The following is a 14,562-nucleotide window of genomic DNA, read 5'->3' as shown; positions in this document are numbered from 1 at the left end:
GGAATTACGAGGAACAAAAATTTTTATTTTGGCTAATGCAGGGGGAGGCGCCTCTACGTATCAACTGTCATGCAGTCGTCCTCATTCGCTTTCATTTAAGAAAAAAAATTTGTCTGCATTCTTTATCTTTAGATTATTTTCCAATTATTCTTTCGGTTGCCATCGCAGTGGATTTAAACAGTTTTAATCCGATGAATGATATGGTAATAGTTTATTTTTCAATGAGTTATATCATCTTCATTTTTGGTTCATACACAAAATCTTCTCCATTTATTAACTTCTACATATCTTCCAGTGGTCGTGATCATGTCGGCTTATGATCGAATGCAGTGCATCAATTTACTATAGCTGCATGTACTTTTTTTTTTTTTGCTAGCATGTGAACTATATATATGGCCATAGCTATATATTTTCAATGCGACTTTATTCGCTATGATCATTGCAGCACTAAGGAGTAGATCGTTTACAACTTTAAGAAATGCGGATTCAGTACCATGGCCTTTTCTATAAGGTGACTAGAATGGATTGAGATTATTTTGCTCCATGTGTACAATAAGCTGGGAAAGAATCTATTCTAGAACATTGGACAGAAAGGGCATGTTTGAAATTGGTCTGTAATTGCTTGAGTTGTTATCTAAACTTGGTTTCTTTATAAATGGGCAGACAAGAAATGACTTGAAAAGAGGAAAGTGCCCAGATGTGATAGAAGCATTTATGTGGTAACAGGATATCCAGGCAATTAACATGCAGAGAGGAGATAATAGGATCAAGCTCACGTTTTCTTTTTTCCAAAAATGTATATTTTTCTTGGGCTAATGTTTACCTCAGAACAGCAATAATAAAAAACAAACCACCCACAAACCATCTTCACAGTCTTTAATTATAAGCCAGTCATTGCCATGTTATATTTTTATGTGGTGCTAAGAGGGTTAATAGTGTGTTAATAGGGAACAGGATTTTGTTCATTTTCACTTTTGACATGCCTTCCAGGTTAACATACACTTCACATAACTAATGCACTGAATAAACTACTGCACAGTCATCAATGATTTCACACTTTTACAGCAATACAAGACCAACAGCAGAATCATCTCCGACTTCTTTTATTTGACAGAATGATATGATTAAAATGAAAGTTACTAACATCAAAAAGAAAACAAAAAGCCCTTTGTTTTTTGGGCACCAATTTCTCACTTAGGATTACCAAGTTAAAAAAAAAAAGAGATGATGAATTTCACTCATGATCATCCTCTATGGTACTGATTCCAAGTTTCTTATTTTGCTTAAGCAGGCTATGAAATTAACCTACATTTATTTTGGTTGATAGCAGCAGAATCAGATGACTGGGCATGACCAATGTCTCTTAAATCCTGATTTTAATGAAGTTGTTCACCAAATGTTGAGCAACACATCATTTTACCAATCCCTCATGGTTTTCTCTTTGTTCCACTTTGTTCCATGAATAAGTTTGTGAAGCATTTTGTATTACATAATTAAATGTAAACGTTTATTTTCATGAAGCGCTTTGAGCTTGCTCTTAGGATAGGAATAAGGTGCTACACAAGAGACCTTTATTATTATTACTCAGTTATTTTGCACATTCTTAACTTTAACAAACACACACCCACTTGCAAGCATTCATTAAAAACTCACAAATTCTGGGTAAGTCTTTTTTTGATGTTTTATACCATATATTAAAAAAAGAGAAAACAGATTATAGATCTGTATCCTTTATGACTACCCTCTATCAATCCCCTGAAAGCTGAATACAAACTTCTAAACACAACTTCTTGCCAACACAGGAATTTAAGTGACTGGAAGAGAAATCCATACGAGTTGTCTGCATTTTAAATTGATGATATCTGAGTGGAACCAATTAATTGTGTCAGTTAAATTTGCATTTGGAAAAGTCCATCTCTGGGTGCTGCTCCATAAACCTGCAAAACAAATTTTATTTCTTTTAATATTCTTTTACTTTAAAAATGAACACATCTGCATACACAGCTGCTGGATGAATAAAAACAATGAATATAGTGAACTAACAGAGCCCCATATTCCAGTTCTATGGGAAGGCTCATGGTGCTTTACAGAAAAAAAAAAGAGACCGACCGACAGTCCCCTAAAGCCAGTTAGGTGAAGGGACATCACTCTCCCTATTATTTCGCTCACTTTTTCAACACATCTTGTTTCTTTTGTTCGTCTGATGTTGGCAGCCCCATCTCCTTCTGCCTTTGGTCATACATCATTTTTTCCACCATCGCTCTTGTCTCTCCATCCAGGTCTGACAACTGACAAAAAACACACTTAACATTAACACTAAATCCATAACTGAAAAAATAGCTATGCAATTTTTACTGCAATTTTTATCCGTGATCAAGTGTTGAGCTGTAAGTAAAAATGCTACCAATTTTTGAAAGACTTCTGCTGAAATGTGAGAAGTGAAAACACTGTTTTAAGACATTTTTTTTTGAAACTGAGAATGTTTGCTGCTAACATGATTATATGCACATTATCTCATGCAAAATAATTTTTTTCTTTAAAAAAAAAAAAAAACACTAAAAATTCATCAGGTCATGGAAGAGAGTTGAAATGCTATCTAGATTCAAGGCATTCAAAGTTGGGGACCCTGGGTATCTCTATGACACTGTCAACATTGTTAGTAATATTAACTTTTAAACCTTTGAGTTTTCCGGAGTTATTTTCTTGGTGTTTATCTCTGGATCAGTTGTGACAATGCGACTCCACCACTCCATCTGATTTAGCTGCCACAGAAAGAAAATAAAAACCATGAAAAACAGTTATGTTAGCATTAGTCTCAACATCCTTGGCCCATCTAATTGAAAAATATTTTGGGTTGATTTTGGTTGAACATATTGCATCTGCCTCAGTTCCTACAAAGCATGTAGACTTCTCTCCCAAACCCCAGTCCTTTTGGAAATTAAAAACAAAAACTATTAAAAATAAAAGAACAAGAAGGGACAGGACACATCACCAATGAACTGACAGAAGAAGCAGAGACAGCAGCTACACAGAAAATAAAGAAGCAACTATATGATATAACATGAACTCTGTCTGGCAGGAACATTAACCTAAATAAGACGGTGAAAGACAAAGATGGCAAGACCATAACAAACGATGCAGGACAAAGAGACCACTGGATGGAACACTTCAAAGAGATCCTAAATCGACCTCGTTCACCATTCTTACCTGACATACCACCAACAACTTAACAATTTCACATCAACACTAGCCCTCCCACTAAGACAGAAATCATCAAAGATATTAAAAGCATGAAAAGTGGCAAAGCAGCAGGCCCTGACATCATTGCTAGGCAGGCACTTGACTGGAACCTCAGGGGAAGAGGCGAGTTGGAATACCAAAGCAGACTAGGAAAAGAACAGTAGAGAGGAGCCACATGAGCCCAAAACCTGGGTCTGCTGGTGAGGTGTTGCTGCGGCCCTATGCTCCTCTAGGAGTAATAAGGAATAAACTTAACTATAAACTATTAACAATAAAAGATTGAAAAATTGAAAATATAAAAGACTTGATGGTAGTCTTGCATGTCTGTCTTTTTTTTTAAAGTGAGATCAACCCAGGCCAAGGCTAAATGAATGCCTAATAAGCCTTATCTATTTGATATTAGTCAAACGTTTTGCATATAAATCTAATAGAAACCTTCAGGCTTTAATGGATAGAGAAAATCATGTTTATATCACAGATATGTTCTCTGAATCTGCACTTCCAAGTGGCCATTTTTGTTGAGACAGAGGCTGAACTTCTTGAATGCATGGAGTATTGTGAATGATTTCATCAAGAACTCATAAAAAAGAGCAATTTAACCAACCAATATTAGCAAACTTGATCAACATATACTTCATAGCTGTCATTTTTTACCTATGGTCACAGAACAGCCTATAATAAATGGTGCTAACTGTTCACCCTGTCATCCGATTCTTATGAAAAATATATGAGCACCGACCTTTTCTAAGTTGATGAGAAGTGTTCTTTTGTCAACTATGCACCATGTGGACTCTTCCATCTTGATACTGTTGTACATTTCGCCATCAAGAACTGGTGGATGTCCTTTCAGTCCTGCCTTGATGTGCTGTTATAGATTGAAATGCTTTTTTCCATATTTTCTCTGATAAAAATATCTAAATCCTGGTACACCCACTTTCTCAACATAAACTTTTCTGTCATCTTCCTCATGGCACAAAAACATTTAGCAGATAATCACTAACATCATCTGTGCAATGTGATCAGCTATTTTAGCTTACCCCACACTCCCAAAGGCATCTTTTCAGTACTTTACCTTTTTTCCTATTTCAACGACAAGATCTCTTCCCTTTAAATCAAATTTGACGTCAAATGGAATACGTATCTGCAAAGAAAAAGCAAAAAAAAAACACTAAAGATTTTTTTTATCTTTGGTATACCAGGGTCTATGACTGTCAGACATCAAGCTTTTCTTTAATGATGAAGAGGGCACTTGAGAAACAAATGAAAATTAAAAGCAAAATGTGAATGAATAATGAAATTTAAATAATTATTTTAAAATGCAAGCATTTTTAGAATTTCATGCACTTTTATTATCTCACTGTAAAAACTAGTTACATAGTAGCATGGTCTTTTCTTCCTTTATGATATGATAAGAATATTATTTATTTTTTTCAGTTGTAATAAGACCATGAATCCTGAAATAATTTCCCTACCAAGTGTCAATGCCCTCGTTATAATATCCTTGGCGATAGTCCCACATAATATATATTTGGTGCAAAACCGCTTTCGTCTCAGTTTTCTCTTATTATCTGTTATTTAAATTCTTTATGTGGTTCATGATTCTTCTTGTATTTTATTAGTCTCACCTCAACTTCTGAAAGAGTCTGTGTCCACCTGTAGTTTGGTAAGTCAGCTCCATTGCCACTGTTTGGCATGAGTTTACCTTTATCTTTTTCATCTTCTTCTTCTTCATCATCATCCTTCTGTAGATAAAAAAGGCAATAAGAATATGACACTATGTTCAAAATATAGTCCATTCAAAAAGAAAAAAAAAAGGACAAAGGCATTCACAGAAGATCTACAATCCACTCCTTTATAGTCTTTTATATCAAAATGTAAAAATTTACTAAAATTTAATCAGTTGAAAATGCAGCAAATGCATTAATATTTTTCAAATCTTTGCAACATCAACAAATGCCCCAAACACCAAAAATACATATTTGCAAGATCTAAAATGAATGCAGAACTTGTTGCACAAAAGTTCTTTCTCATTCTCCAACAGGCTGAAGTAAATCCCCTTTTATGAAATGAAATATAAAAACACAAATGAAAAATAAATTCTGAAATGGGTGTCCTGGATCTTAAAACATCGTTTTTTTTAAAATATTTGCTACTAAGATACAAAACCCCACCAAAAAAAAAAAGGGACAAAAATTTCCCAGGCAAAGCAAAATGCTATTGTTTAGAAAGACTCAACTATTAAATCATAAACCAAAATTATATGAAAAAACAGTTCACAACTTTCTAATCTGATATTTGTTGTACCTTGTAGACTTATGCATAAATTGATCTAGGATCAAATGGATATTTCATGATCTCGCTAAAAAAAATGTATTTATTCCTTTGCTATCTAGACAACGAACTACAATTTTACAGCATCTGAAGTTTGCAGCTTGAGTTTATGATGGGTGTATTATCAAGCTAAACTTTTTTTATGGATGTTTTCCAAGGTTTGACAATTTTCATCCATTCTTCACACTTAAATGACTGAAATCCAGCAAAAGATAACAACTCTCACTCCTTCATTGTGTAAATAACATGGCATCAACAACATGGCCTGAACAATGATCTGGAAACACATAATTATCCTTCAGTCTTAGATACCTTTACAGGTTCATCTTTCTTTTTGTCTGCTTCTTTGGCATCTCCATCTTCTGTCATTGCATTCTTCTTTGCCTGAAATAACAAAGTGAATGATAAAAAAGCTAATAGTTAGGGGTAGGCTCATCATCTCATGTTCCCAGTCTTGGATTTTCCCCTGTCTTCTATCAGAGGACAGTTGGAAATAATATTAATTTATAAATGTTCATAAATAAGCGAGAGGAGTTGAGAAAGTGTGGTATAAGGACAAATGACTACAGAGGAAGAACGAAACAGTAAAAGTCCTCCATGCTCTATGGCAATTTGAAGAAATTACTATTATCACACTAAGAATGCACTAAGGAAAAATAAAAACATAACCATTTTATGTGTTGATATATGTGGGATGCCAAACATGGGCTGGGACTATCACAAACCTGGATATGCAGATTCGCTATCACTAGTAATCTTCAGCAGAACGCCAGTCGTTGCAGTCTGTGCAGATTTTGCAACCAACTTTGAGAATGGTTAGTTATCAAGAACAGGAATATATATGGTCAAGGGGTATTAATTATTACAAAGAAAAATCAACAGTAATAATTGCTCTCTTTCAGTGACAAGCTCATGACACAAGTGCTCCAGCAGTCAGCCAGGAATAAATGTTATTGCATATATATATATACACTTACACCTACTGTGAATGATCATTTCCTTCAGAAATGGTAGAAGGAAAATTACCCTTTAAAAAAAAATTCAGTTTTCATTTAATCTTGTTGCTTTAGCAAATGTTACATGGCTGCAGTTTACCAGTGTCAGATGTCATCTGCTTAAAACTGGTCAACATAAACAAAAATTGAAAAAAAATAGATAAGGTGAAGAAAAAAAAGTGCACATTTCCTTTCTAAATTTTACTGGCATGCCAGTCCGCAGGACATACAGTAGTTGTGCTGTATAGTCATGCTATCATAAATGTCAAAATTTTGTTAATAGATTTCTCTACTGGATGATGTATTTCATATTAAGTCCTTCAACATCACACAGATACAAAGGAGATAAAGTAAGCACATCAATGGAACAGGTATTGATGACAAAAAAGTTCAGCACTCCTTCCATACATGGCTTGTCATCTCCAAGGTCGTTTAAATAACTCATTCTTTAGTTGTTCCTCTGCTCACTCTCAGATTTCTTGTCTGCCCTTTGTTGCACTTATTCTAATTGAATTCTGTTTCTTTACAATAAAATACAAAAGATGTTTGAGTGAAAAGAATTTTTTTCAAACTTTTATGCTTCGCAACCCATTTTCACAGATGCCACAAACGCAGCTCTCAATCTGCTTGTTAGTGTTTCATGCTGTGCCAGCAACTAAGGCTATATATCATAGTGAGAGAAAATAATATTACATAAAAAAGGTTAAGAAACAAAAAACCCCAGGTAATATGATAACATCCTTAACAACAAAAGCCAACACAAGGAACAAAAATATTATAAAAGGGTAGGTAATATGTAAACAAAAAAAAAAGGTGTGTTGAGGCCTTAAACCCACCAACAAACCAGAACCTTAAGCCAAAATCTAACAGGACACTGCAGCTTTCACCTCTGTTCACTTATTCTTTTTTGCTCAGATGTAATACAAGAAAACAAATGTACAGAACATGTCATTTTATGGTCTACTTTAATTGTGTATTAATAAGAGTCATCTTTACTGCAAGTTTACAAGTGTACATCTGAACACATTTTCAACTGGATTTTGAAAAATGAAATTTCAGAATACTTATTAATCTCCGTATGCAAGAAAGCAATTTTCTTTACCATATGCTAAAGACAGAAATTTAACTATAAAACCTTTTAAGATATTTCCTCCACTGCATTGCCCCCAAGTTCATGTTATTCGTGTTAGCTGGATGTTTGAAGACAAACCTTGAGTATTTCACTCTGAAGTCTTGCAGCCTCTTCATCTGTAATTTCCCTTATCTTAGTTTCTTCCATCCTTTTTCTTGCCTCTTCTTTTTCCTGTGCTTTCTTCTCTAATTTAATCTTCCTCTTTTGTATCTGATCTTGCTTTGCCTTTTGTACACCAGCAAGATAAGAATAAAAAAAGACAAAAAAGAAGAATTGGTATCTCTTCTCAATTTTAAATTTAAAGGTAACTGTGATTTCCAGAAATTCGCACACAAAGATCTATTATTTTCATCTTGTACTACATTAATTCAAGAAGGTTCATCTTGTAAAAGCTCTGATGGAAATCATCAGTGCTGGGAAGTTCCAGACCACAATATTTTGTTCCAGTAAGATAAACTCTGATGATGTGACAATTCTTACACAAACCCTATATATATATATGTTGTGGGAAGTGGGAGAGGGGTGCTATAAAATGAAACTGTCATTATGATATGCTTCTAGAGTTCCACATCCTCTTATCATGGTGACCAAAAATATCTGGGTTTGAAGGCAAACCTGGTCAATCTCATGCTGAAGAATGTCTGCTTCATAATCTGTGAGTTCTCTGATCTTTTCATCTGCCCTTTTTCTCTCCTCCTCTACTCTTTGCCTTTCCTCCTCTTCCCTTTCTTCTTCTTCCTCTTCTATTTCTTTTTCTCTCTCTTCTTCCTTCAGCTTTTGTGAAGAAAAGAAATAAAGATCTTCACCTTCAATTTTCTTTGAGCATTAAATCATGGGAGTCCTTGGTTTAAAAGTAATAACTTTCATAGTGTTCTCAAAGCTGTGCATATTCTACATAATATGCATGCATTTAGACATTATTTGAATGTCTTCAGGAACCTATTAACCGCTAGACACTACGCCCCTTGTAGTGACATCATGACCAATCATTTTGTGACTTTGGAGAATCCACACTAGAAATTTTCCCAGGCAGAGTTACTTCGTCTGTTTTGACGCAAACACCATGTCTAGTACTAATAAAAATATGTTCACTGTCATTGATCTAAGTGAAAAAAGCCTTGGTAAAAATAAGCCTCTGGTGTTTGTGCAATTCTGATTCTTGTGACCATGAAAAACTTGAGAACAGACAAGTGACATTCATACTACTTTCAAGACTGTATTGTGACAGGGAACAAGAGGCGGGTTACTAGCGGTTAATATGTGGCAATGATCAGTCTTTCTGCTAAGCATTTTTTTAGAACAACCTACTCTTCAATAAGACCGAGAAAGACTTTTTTTTTAAAAGTCCTCATAAAAAGAAAAAAATTCAAAACAACCAGTAATTCCTGTGCTAGCTTGACAGACCTTTTCAATTTCTTGTTGAAGTTTGATAGCTTCTTCTTCCGAGATCTCTTTAATCTTTGGCATGCTGCTTGTTTCCTTTTCTTCCCTCAATACAGCTTCCTCTTCCTCCATTTTTAATTGGTCCTCTTTTAGCTTTAGCATGAAGAAATAAGGAGAAAAAACCTTTTGATGTCGCTGTATGTGTCGAAGAGGAACATAAAGTCCTGTCAACTATAAGCATGGACTATGACTAACATCCTCAATGTCTATTCTCCATTGTTCTTACCTTTGTTTTGGGGTTTTTTTTTTGACAGACCCCACTGTCCTACTCCTGCTAAAAGTTCCTACCGAACAGTTTGGCAAGTGATTCTTCTAGTATGCTAGATCCAAACTATAAAACCCATTGCCATTCTCCATTTAACCATTCAGCCAGCCCTACATTTAAACGAGCATTGAAGACTTTCTTGTTCTGGAAATATCTCCTTCAGCGACACCTCTCTCACTGCAGTTTGATGTTTCTTGTGGTTAAGATGTATGTAAAATATCTTCAGGATGACAAGAACCTCTACTGTAACTTCGCTGACTTTAAGAAGGCCTAGAATCTGGCATGAAGGACTATGGCACATTATAAAAATCCAACATCAAAGAAAGTCTCATTGGAGCCACTGAAGCGCTGTTGGATCTAGAAGCTTAGTACTCCTAAACAATCAAGAGGGTGAGATGGTTCTTCTTTCTGCTTCTTCTAGTAAAATAACTTCAGTAGCTGCAGCAGCTACTACAAATATGTTTTGTCACGGTTGTCTGTATACCGCTTACACCCATAATTTGTAGCACAAATGTCATGAGGTCACTTCGCAAGCCAGATGCAAGTGGCATTTACTACCTACAAGGAGAAGGGTACATGACTGCAAGTGCAAGTCTTGAAAACATTGCAATGTGTGAATCACTCTTTAGTTGGAGCACTTGACACATTACTTGTTTGCTGACAATCTAATTTTATAAAGGTTAAAGTCTGAACTTTCTGAGAACATTTTGAAGAAAAACAAAGAGGAAAGAGAGCATGTGTGTGTTTGTGTAAGTCAGATGGGGAAATGTAAAGAGGTGAAGCAAAAATTAAAGCTGGCAAGTTAACAAAACACTGCACTTTTATTCATTTGCTATTAAAAAAAATACAAAGTTTTGCAACTCTTTTTAAAACCGCAGATGTGGGTTGATGTAAATTCTGACCATGATCAGGTAAAGGCCAAGCAAGGAATGCTAATGAGAAATTCACAATCAGTATATAAACATGCAATTGCTGATGAAAGTCTTTCATAGCATGGTATAGTTCTTAAAATGCATCTAAGCCTTATTTATAAGGCAGTGGCCATCCTCATAGGACACGAGGAATCCCTTGGAATTGTTCTAGCTAATTGACCCAGCTATACATTCTAAGATTATCCTTTAGGATATCTTAGAGTCAAAAGGAGATTGATAAGAACTGGCTAGCAAACATAAAAGAGTGGGCTAGCCATTCCATACTAAGCCTATTCATCACCACTCAAGAAAAGCCCACGTTGTAAGCACTCAAACCCTTTCCTACTGATGACCAGTATCAGCAGACCATATTAGCTGTTCCTCAGTTGATGTAAAGGTAAAAATTCTAAGACATATATGATTTGTTGCACTAGCAATATGCCTGAAAAGAAGATTAGAAATGATTTGCTGCAAGTCTGTTGGTAGTGCATTTAGCTAGCCAAGTGTGGGACAACAAACCTCATCGATCTCTTCCTGAAGGAGTTCTGCTTCCTCATCAGTAATCTCCTTAATCTTTGGCTCATCTTTTGATTTCTCCTCCAATTTCTGCTTCTTTTCAGCCTCTTCTTGTTCTTTTGCTTTTCTTTCTGCTTTCCTCTTCTCTTTTTCTATCTGTTGTTGTTTTATCTGTTGTGCCACTGCCTGGTATTTTTTAAACTGAGTCATTACCAACTGAAATAAATAAGAATTAATTGATTAATAAACCACAAGTCTTTGTTTTATTTAAGAAATTAACATTATAAAGTTGTATAAATATAAACATCAATCTGATCAGAAAAACTGCAAACTGAGGATATGTTAATGCAATTATAATAACAATAACATCCATGTGTCGATAAAATCCTTGTACCAGTGGGAAAATCTATTCTCTTATCTTAGACACGGATTCCATGATACATAATACTTAAAATGATATGGTAACCAGTCCAAACAATGCTTATACAGCAGATTGGGCCTTCCAATAATAATACAATGGTATATACTAAATGAACACACCTCCTCAGCTTTTGAAGCTCCTGTTCCTGTGTAAAAATCTGTTTTTCTCTGAAGAAAGCCAAAGAATGAACCAAGTAGCTGAAAATAAAATGCACCACAGGCAATTTAGAAGCTTTAAAAGACGAATCACTTGCATACCATTACACAAATAATTCAGGTCAGTGTCTACTTATATTACCTAGTGCTTATAACAACAATATCAGAATCATTACTGTTTACAAACATCCTCTGTTGTCTGCAAGTCGAAATATCCACTATCCACAGAACCAGTTGATGTGGATGATCAAAATCAGAAATCACCCTCAAAGCCAGAAGGTAAGGTTGCACTGTACTGAATGCAGAACTAAAATCAGCAAAGAGTAGTCTGGCATGCATCTTTGGCTTATCCAAATGTTTGTACAGAGTGTTCAGAATGAACAACTTGGCACTGTCAACAACCCTTCCCTTCCTATAGGCAAATTGCAGTGGGTCCAATTTACTGTCTACGGATGTTAATATGAGATTTTTGACAATTTTCTCGAGAGCTTTGATAACAAGGGAGGTTAGTGCTATTGGCCGCAAAATCATTTGGCTGACTGGGATTAGGTTTTTTGGGGAGTATCACGATGATGGAATGTGGCCTGAGTCAAGAGAGAGTTGAAAGAGATGTTAAAACACTCCGCCCAACTGAACAGCACAGCACAGCAGTGTAAGACACGCCCACAGATCCCATCAAGCCCCTGAGACTTGTTGACCTTGACCCACTTTAGCGATTCCATCACACAGACTTGAGAAATAATTGTGTCGTCAGAGACAAGCGACTGAGTTCGCTAGCTTTATTAGAAAAATCATGGTTCTTAAAAAGTGCATAAAAGTTATTCAAAACATTTGGCAAGTCCTGATTGCTCATACCATTGAGTTTGACTGGTTTCCTAGTGTGGTTCATCTTCTGATTAACAGCTGCTATAGACTTGATCCTCTGCCAGGCATGACGAAGGTCGCTGGCACAATAACGTCACTCTATCTTATCTTTATATTCTCTTTTAGCTCTTTTGATTGCATCCCTTACCTCTCTATCCGCAGATCTTTTAGCCAAGACATCACCGGTGAATTAATATGTATTTTCTTAGTACATGTTTGAAGCTCCTGGTTACCCACAGTTTGTTGTTTGGAAATATGACAATGGTTTTACAAGGTATTACCGAATCAACACAGAAAGAAATGTAAGAGGAAACAGCATCTGTTAGTTCATCAAGGCAATTACACGAGTTATAGAAAACATCCCACATTGTACAATCAAAACAACCTTGCAAACATTCAACACTTTCATCCTTCCAACGCTTCACTAACTTAACAACAGGCTTCATGTGTTTACACACAGGTCTGTACACATAGGCCAGAAACACACTGTGGTGGTAAGAAGCCCAAAAGATGGCAGAGGCTTGGCTTTGTATGCTGCGGGGATTGTACCATGAGATAAATCCAGTTTGGTGTGTTTCTGGGTTGTTGGGCAGATCACATACTGGTCATACGTTTTTAAAATCTTAGGTTACAGTTGATGAAGTCGCCGAGAATAAATTTTGATGCATCTGGTGACACAGAATGAAGTCTGTGTGTCATATCAGCGATTACCTTCCTGGCAGACGTAGCATTTGCTTTAGGGTGAATGTACACTAATATAAAGAACAGTTCCAGAAATTCCCTAGGAAGGTAGAAGGGGCGAAGGGAGACTGACAACAGTTTGATATCTGAGGTGCAGATTGTTTCACGTACTACAAGGTGGCATTCACTGCTTCTTATCCAGTCCATATCTCCACAGTCTGCACTGTGTACCCGCTCTCATTCCTCTCTAGTCATTTGTTGTGGAAGGTTCGAAAAGAGGGGACGGTCAAAAGATCTCAAGGAGAGTAGAAACTCTCTCGCGTAAACAGAGTGGCCGCTGTAGCAATATGAATCGTTCAGCAATATGAATCGTTGAAGCAAGGCATGCGAAGAGAATGTACTGAACCTTACAAGAAATAAAATACTACAAAGTTAAATTTAACAGTTGAGAAACAAATAAAACTTTTAGGTTCAAATTATTATAGCTTGCAAGTGATGTGGATAGTGGACTATTTTTGTTTGATATCCCTGCGCGAGTGGGTGTTTGATCGTCTGCTAAAGAGTAAATGCACGTCAAATTTAAATAAAAACAACATGAAAAACCTAAACACATAAAACTCACGCTTTATTATTGGTTTTGATTTAGAAAAATACCACGAAAATGTCTGTTAATTCGTTCAACAACACTAGAAGATCCATAGCATGATCTACGCATGAGCATGCCTCGCTTCAACGATTCATATTGCTCAACGATTCATATTGCTACACCGCCATCTTGATGTTGTTGTCCTGACGCCAGTACAACAGAAATCCAAAGATAGACACTAATCGACATCACAATTCCCGAATTCATGAACTTTCACATTTTGCCAGAAGTCACAACCATCACTGTGCATGAAATAAAATAACAAAACTAAAAAACTACACACACTAGATTAAAAAAAATAGCGAGCACATATGGTCCCCCGTCCCCCCACATGCGTGACCACCATGTATTTCAAAATACATTATTAGTAGTAGTAGTATTAAGAGAACTAAGCAGAAACTGACCCACAATAGTGCTTTGTTTTTCGAAGCCTTTCACATCACATCAAAAAGAAAGTGGATACAATTTTATATTTATTTATGTCTAATTTTTTTACTTTTGTCACAAGTTATTACAAGTGGACAACAACAACTAAATCTATCGAGAGAAAGCACGAGAGATATACACCTGCGTAGTTTAAGATTGTTTAGTTTGATAATATGATGTCTAATTCATTTACTCAGCACTACATCGCATGCCGACGTAGAACGTTCGAGAGAAACGCTCTTAGTAAAATATTTTGCTTATAGTTTATTCACTAAGAAGTCATACCTCCTCTATTCCTCCTTCACACTGCTGTGCTAATGTCATAAGTAATCCATCAAAACGCTCAGGATCTGGTGTGGTCGGCATGATCAAAGTTCTTACCAACAGAAATTCAACGTTACACACGAAATACAAATTTCGGAGAATGTCTGTACGGGAGAGCACTCTGTGTACTTCCAAACAATCTGTTGCTATTGGAGCAGAGACTATTTAAGAATAAGTTATCTATCATTAATAATGAGATTAAAAACAAAAAA

General features: G+C 35.8%; 2 protein-coding genes across 2 annotated transcripts; both read right to left on the bottom strand.

Moving 5' to 3' along the window:
• Window positions 1-1,087: 1,087 nt before the first annotated feature.
• Window positions 1,088-14,472, bottom strand: LOC112566228 (nuclear migration protein nudC-like). Its single transcript, XM_025242274.1, has 10 exons — window positions 14,312-14,472; window positions 11,374-11,451; window positions 10,837-11,049; window positions 5,884-5,955; window positions 4,866-4,982; window positions 4,313-4,381; window positions 3,980-4,105; window positions 2,679-2,762; window positions 2,170-2,288; window positions 1,088-1,937 (listed from the first exon to the last, which is right to left on the bottom strand). Exons 1-10 carry the CDS (start codon window positions 14,390-14,392, stop codon window positions 1,886-1,888), a joined length of 1,011 nt encoding a protein of 336 aa, XP_025098059.1. The 5' UTR covers window positions 14,393-14,472; the 3' UTR covers window positions 1,088-1,885.
• On the bottom strand, window positions 5,962-10,830 carry LOC112566231 (uncharacterized protein KIAA1211 homolog). Its single transcript, XM_025242277.1, has 3 exons — window positions 9,103-10,830; window positions 8,314-8,472; window positions 5,962-7,923 (listed from the first exon to the last, which is right to left on the bottom strand). Exons 1-3 carry the CDS (start codon window positions 9,241-9,243, stop codon window positions 7,753-7,755), a joined length of 471 nt encoding a protein of 156 aa, XP_025098062.1. The 5' UTR covers window positions 9,244-10,830; the 3' UTR covers window positions 5,962-7,752.
• Window positions 14,473-14,562: the final 90 nt, after the last annotated feature.

Source organism: Pomacea canaliculata, linkage group LG6 (genome assembly GCF_003073045.1).
Source record: "Pomacea canaliculata isolate SZHN2017 linkage group LG6, ASM307304v1, whole genome shotgun sequence".
Taxonomy (NCBI): domain Eukaryota; kingdom Metazoa; phylum Mollusca; class Gastropoda; order Architaenioglossa; family Ampullariidae; genus Pomacea; species Pomacea canaliculata.
This window is presented reverse-complemented; position numbering and strand designations above follow the sequence as displayed.

Excerpts from the sequence above, each read along its gene's own strand:
- LOC112566231 (XM_025242277.1), bottom strand. The coding sequence starts at position 9,243 with ATGCTAAAGCTAAAAGAGGACCAATTAAAAATGGAGGAAGAGGAAGCT. Across the intron at positions 8,473-9,102 it reads TTCAACAAGAAATTGAAAAG|CTGAAGGAAGAAGAGAGAGA; the intron begins GTCTGTCAAGCT and ends TCTTCACAAAAG. Across the intron at positions 7,924-8,313 it reads TTCAGCATGAGATTGACCAG|GCAAAGCAAGATCAGATACA; the intron begins GTTTGCCTTCAA and ends GGTGTACAAAAG.
- LOC112566228 (XM_025242274.1), bottom strand. The coding sequence starts at position 14,392 with ATGCCGACCACACCAGATCCTGAGCGTTTTGATGGATTACTTATGACA. Across the intron at positions 4,983-5,883 it reads AGAAAGATGAACCTGTAAAG|AAGGATGATGATGAAGAAGA; the intron begins GTATCTAAGACT and ends TTTTATCTACAG. Across the intron at positions 4,382-4,865 it reads AGACTCTTTCAGAAGTTGAG|ATACGTATTCCATTTGACGT; the intron begins GTGAGACTAATA and ends TTTTCTTTGCAG.